The sequence below is a fragment of the Protobothrops mucrosquamatus genome, unplaced genomic scaffold (assembly GCF_001527695.2).
Source record: "Protobothrops mucrosquamatus isolate PMUCROS unplaced genomic scaffold, P.Mucros_1.0 scaffold51, whole genome shotgun sequence".
Taxonomy (NCBI): Eukaryota; Metazoa; Chordata; class Lepidosauria; order Squamata; family Viperidae; genus Protobothrops; species Protobothrops mucrosquamatus.
The window spans coordinates 616,754-622,930 of NW_015386432.1; the positions used below are offsets into that span (position 1 = coordinate 616,754).

The following is a 6,177-nucleotide window of genomic DNA, read 5'->3' on the forward strand; positions in this document are numbered from 1 at the left end:
TTAATTGTTGGATAATCCAGTTAATCCAGTCAAACCCATTAATGGATAATAATAAAGATACCTGCATGCATTCATTCTCTGTTTTGTGCCCAAGCAATAAATGTATAGTTTCGTAAAAGCTATTAAATTCTGTGAAACACCTACATCTTTGAAATTGGACTTAGTAGCATTACAGTTCTTCTTCTTCTTCTTTTTCTTTTTTTGAGCTTACCTTGGAATGTGAGGTGGACCAGAAAATCCATTTTATTCTACAGCTTGTTTCCATTTATTTATGGAAATTGGGTGAAAGCAAAATAGACGAAGAAACAAGGAAGGGACATTTTAAAAAATATCTTGTTTATTTTAGTGCTGCTTAGAGCAATCTGTCTGCTTCTAATAAGTGTCCAGAACAATAATTTGCAATATCTGCACTGTTAATTCTTTTATTACAGGTAGTCTTCGAGTTACGAATGTAATAGAGCCTGCCCATTCCATTCGTAACTCGAGGATTCATAAGAGTGAATCTCGTACCTTGAACGCGATTCACTCCCAGCTTTCGCCCATACATTTGCTAATTTAATATATGGGCGAATGTGTGGCTTATTAAGTGAACATGAGTTATCTCACAATGGGGAAGGCCATGGGGGCCTGGTGATGGAACAGGCCATCTGCTTCAGACCACCCAAGCCCCCCCCGAGATACCTCATACTCCCTCCCCTGGGGTCCCCACAATTGCTCCCCCACCCAATCAGGCCACGCCAGGTCACTTACCTTGTGAAGATCTGTCTCCTCTCCAACTTCTCTATTTCTTTCTGTGCTCCTGGCAAGAACAGAGGGGGGCCTCCGAGGTCCAGAACGGACCTCTGGAAACACTTGGCCGTCACCCATGGCCTCAGTTCTGGGCCTCATAGGCCTTGTGGAGGCCTCCGAGGCCCAGAACACACCTTTGGAGCTCCACTGAAGTGTCCCCCAGCATCATTTCCGGGTGGCAACAGCCTGGAAAAGATCTCCGATGCCTGTATCTGATCTTCAGAGCCCCACTGAAACGCCCCTGGCATATTTCCGGGTATCAGAGGCCTTTTCCAGGCTGCTGCCACCCGGAAATGACGGCAGGACACCCTTCAGCGGGGCTACGAAGGCCCGTTCCGGGTGTTGGAGGCCTTTTCTGGGCTGCTGCTGCCCGGAAATGATGCCGGGGATGCTTTAGTGGGGCTCCAAAGGCCCAATCCGGGTGTCGAAGGCCTTTTCCGGGCTGCTGCTGCCCGAAAATAATGCCGGGGGACACTTCAGCGTGGCTCCGAAGGCCTGATGCAGGTGTCGGAGGCCTTTTCTGGGCCGCTGCCGCCCTAAAGGACACTGGGGGATGCTTCAGTGGGACTCTGAAGTCCTGATACAGGCGTCGGAGGCCTTTTTCGGGCTGCTGCTACACAGAAATGACACAGAGAGACGCTTCATCTGGGCTCTGATGGCCCGATCCGGGCGTCAGAGGCCTTTTCCGAGCTGCTGCCTCCCGGAAATGATGCCGGGGGACACTTCAGCAGGGCTCCAAAGGCCCATTCTGGGCCTCAGAGGCCTCCTCCAAGCCTCCCAGGCCCAGAACGGAGGCCAGGGGAGGCTTTTGCATGCCTCTGGAGGTCCATTTTCCCTGGCTTCCGTTCTGTTGCAGAGAACAGAGGCGTAAACTATCATGAGATCACGTGAGACCAGTAGCATGAGATCTCGTGCCACTGATCTTGCGTGATCTTGTGTTACTTTAGGCCTCCATTCTCTGCAAACGCACTGAATAAAACAGTCAAGAAAGCGAAGAATCTCTCAATCTTCGCAAGGTGAGTATCCCTAGGCCTAGTGCCTAGGGAGACCCGGGGGGGGGGTAGGGAAGGAATAGCCAGGGTGAATGTTGCAGTGCCCCTGCGGTCATTCGTAAGGGTGAACAACTGCCGTGGTGCAGCAACATTCGTAATTTTGGGAGTTTTTCGTAAACACTAGGGGGCACTTATCACATAACTACAAATGTTCGCTAAGGGAACACTCGTAACTCAGAGATTACCTGTACTATTTTGCCCTCTTATTATGTACCTTGAACAATTCCCAAAGATAGAAATCTAATGATAGAATATTACTTGTTTTGATATCTTATTTATGTATTGTATCTCTTCCAGGCATTTATGTCTGTTTATTGTCCCAAATATCATTAATGATGCTGCTATTTTTTTTCGAGTTTAGTTCTAGTGTTCTATAGCAGAGGTCCCCAACCTTTTCGGCACCATGGACCGGTTCCGTGGAGAGAGGTTTTTTTCCGCAGACCGGAGGGGGCGTGGTATTGCGTGGTACCTGCATCCTGCAGATGGGGCTTTGCTTGTTTGCGGAGACTGGTTGTTGGCATGCCGCGGACCACTGCCGGTCCCCGGACTGGGGGCTGGGGACCCCTGTTCAGTAGAACAAATACTTCCAAAAATGGAATTAACAGGAGATATATATATAACAACAAAAAATCTAAATTCTTTGATAGAATAAGATATTCTTCTCATATCCTTTGATAATTTTCGATATATGCAAGAAATCCTCCAGTGAGAAATTTTGGACATGGAAAGGGCAGGGAAAGCATAGTATTGGTTTTGTTCAATTTTAAAGTATGGTCTTCTATTTTCTAATATTGCCGAACTGTTTTATATTATTCCATATAAATTTATTTTCCTAGGAGTGGAATATAGTAATGATACCATGAATGATGCAAAGAATATTCTTCACATAATACATTCTTTTATAAGCACTGCCAATGCCTACATGAAAGGACAGTTTGACTGTGATGCCATTAGGGAAGATGAACTTTGGGAGAAGTAAGTGCTATATATTCTCCTTTATAATTTGCATTTCTGATTGGCCTTATGGAGAAGAACAACATGGTAGCAATCTAAACAGAAACTGCTTCAAGCAACAAGCATGATTTTAAGATATTCTCTTGTAATTAACTTCTGCATGTAAAACTAATATATAAGGATGACAATTTAATATAAGTTGGTTGTCTACTTGTCGGGTGCCATAGACTGCAAATGGAAAAGTAATGGAGTCTATTTTTAGTTCATTTTCCTGTATGCATGAGGGTAGCATCTCTTCTGAAGGCTGACCTTTCTGCATTTTTTGCAATTTATATTAAAAATAAATTAATGTCAAATTTTAGTAAATCTCACATGAAAGCATGAACTTAAGCAATTCAGCCACCTTGCATGATTTCAACCACTTCATTTTTGTTTTAAATGAAGAGCCATCTAGTGGTGGCTTGGGCATCTCAGTGACTACAAGTGCCAGGTTCTTAACCGTATGTTAACAATTCCAAAAGGTATTTTATCTAGACCTAAAATATGACTGAGGAAATAGCTTGTTTTAAACAAAACAAGCAATTCTTCACTTTTTTTTAAACTAGGATACTATCAGTGAATTGGTGTATTGCTTAACGGCAACTTTTAGCATTCTTAGCATGCATTTCATATATTTTAACATAGACACACACATTACACACACATGCTTAGAACATGTCAGGGATAATTGTAGAAAATGCCTGTGGTTTCCATTTAAAGCAGTTTTTCAGTTTGACGTCGAATTGAAGTATTTTTATTTGCTGACTGGCTTATATCAATGAGACAAAGTTTTGTTTCTTGTGTCTTACATTCTCAATTTTTCTTCAAGACTAGCACTTACTAAGACAACAGTAGAGGCAGCATGTGCAGATGACTTCGACACTCCCAGGGCTATTCGTGCAATTTTGGACCTCATTCACTATGGCAACAGACAGCTTAAAACCGTCACTAAGGTAACCCATTAGGACACAAAGATCAGAAAACGACAATTGTCTATAACTCTAAAGTGACTGAAATCAGAGTATTTTTTAGCAACATATTTCATTCCTATAACAGGCTTTATCCGTACTGCATTTGCAGAAAGTCAAAATTGAATTTGTTATGCTTTAAGTTGCTCAAATTTTATTTTGGTTATTACTGGATTTGTAGCAGCTTATGAAGGATGCCTTTTTCTTTGTTACTCATTGGATTTTTTAATTTGCTATTCTGGAGAGGCCTTTCCTATCTCCTCCCCTCGTCAAATGGTGGTTGATTGTGAAGACTTTCTTTAAGCTTCCCCTGCATTTGTTGTATAGCTTTGTAAACTAGGGATTCCCAAATTTTTCTGCTCATTGACCTCTTCATGAAGTTTGATTGTTCATCGATACCCAAACATTTATTATACGAACATAATTTAAGAAATACTTTAGCTAATCATACTATGAATAATATTAATAAAGTTGAGGGGTTATGCTGGTGGTATTCTACTGGAAGGGTAGCTCATGCTAGACAGGTCTTAGCAGAAGAGCCAGACTAATGAATCCTTTAGCCCAGGGGTAGTCAACCTTGGCTCTTTTATGACTCGTGGACTTCAATTCCCAGAATTCCTGAGCCAGCTTAGCTGGCTCAGGAATTCTGGGAATTGAAGTCCACGAGTCATAAAAGAGCCAAGGTTGACTACCCCTGCTTTAGCCTATTTAATTTGGTGATAAACCAGAAGAATCCTATGCTGAATTGGTTGTTACCCAGGTCAACAAGGACTACATCAGAATTTAACAATAAGAGAGTTGAAAGGGACCTTGGAGGTCTTCTAGACCAACTCCCTGCTCAAGCAAGAAATCCTATACCATTCCAGACAAGTGATTATCCAGTCTCTTTTTAAAGGCTCCAGTGAAGGAGCACCCACAACTTCTGAATGCAAGTCATTCCACTAATTTATTGTTCTTATGTCAGGAAATTTCTCCTTAGTTCTAGATTGCATCTCTCCCTGATTAGTTTCCATACATTGCTTCTTGCCTGCCTTCAGGTGCTTTGGGAAATAGGTTGATCCCTTCTTTTTTGTGGCAGCCCTTCAAATATTGGAACACTCGTATCATGTCACCTCAGATTTATATGTTAATATTGTGCCTTAGTTATGTGCCCCTCTTTCCATTTTTATACTTATCCTTTTTATCTTTTAGTTTATCAGAGGGTTCTTTGTGCATCCATCAGGTGTTAGAGCTCCTGGTTATCTAACAATAAGTGGGCAAAAGGACTCGGGAGCTACGGTTGGGCAACCAGGGCCTGGCCCTGTAGGAGTAAAAATAGTAACCACAGACAAGACAAAAGAATACTGTGTTTGAAAATCATACCAATATGGCCTGCTATTATAAAGTTGAACTAACAAAGCAGGGATACTTAAAGTGAATGTTTGAACCTCGAAAAAAAATATCACTGAATAACAATTAAAAAGGAGATTCATTTTCAGAAATAAAATATTCAAGGATGGAGAACTGGAGATTAAGAAAAATTGTAAAAATAGAAGACCCCAAAACAATAGAAGAATAGTAGAAAAGCCTCAGATAACAATTGTAAATATAAAAAAAAATGATATGAATTACAGAAATTATAATTTAGAAGATGTAAGAACAGTCAGCACAGGCCAGAACTGAAAAAAACCTATGAACATAACATCCCCTCCCCCGAAGAATTAAAAAAGAAAATTATGGGATATGCAGAATTACCAGTAGAAAGACAAAGACCGCCAGCATTGAAAATAGTGCTCCCCAAAGACTTGTCACCTACAATGCAGGATGTAAATTTGCAAGGGTTAAAATAACTATCAAAACAGCTTGCCTTAATTACAGCAATGATGGTTGCAGAAGAACAGGGTATTAAAACCAAAAGCTAAATCATATTCAATCCGAAAGTGGAAGATCAAACTGGAGGCCCAGAGGAAGAAATGAAGCTCAGATGCAAGTAATTTAAAAAACATGAAAGAGCATAAATTGAAGAATGTAATAGCATAAATAAAAATGCTGGCTTAGCACCAGAAAAATTGAAGCAGCTTTGAAAAACATAAAGCAATAAGCAACAGCAATCACTGGGAAAATTGATAAATCATCCAATTTAAGGTGGTTGGAAATGAAAAATATGGGCTTGTTGAGAAGGTTTTGGAAAATGAGCAGGTTAACATCTAATAGGACAAGCATCCTGCTTCATAACTTCATCTGTTCAGTATATAATACTTATTGAAATGAACTAAATCTGATTCATTGAAGTTGCTGGGTGATGCTACAATTGAGGAAAAACAATTGGAAAAAATTACAAAATACTGGGACTAGCAAATTAAAGTCGAACATTTATAGAAAAAGAAATCCACGGT

At 40.8% G+C, this 6,177-nt stretch overlaps 1 protein-coding gene across 1 annotated transcript in view; it reads left to right on the forward strand.

Moving 5' to 3' along the window:
• CARS2 (cysteinyl-tRNA synthetase 2, mitochondrial) overlaps positions 1–6,177 on the forward strand; it is a 32,675-nt gene that overhangs the window by 21,779 nt on the left and 4,719 nt on the right. The window contains exons 11-12 of the mRNA XM_015811821.1: positions 2,678–2,816; positions 3,664–3,787. Coding sequence (XP_015667307.1) covers positions 2,678–2,816; positions 3,664–3,787 — 263 coding nt within the window. The remainder of the gene's footprint in view (positions 1–2,677; positions 2,817–3,663; positions 3,788–6,177) is intronic.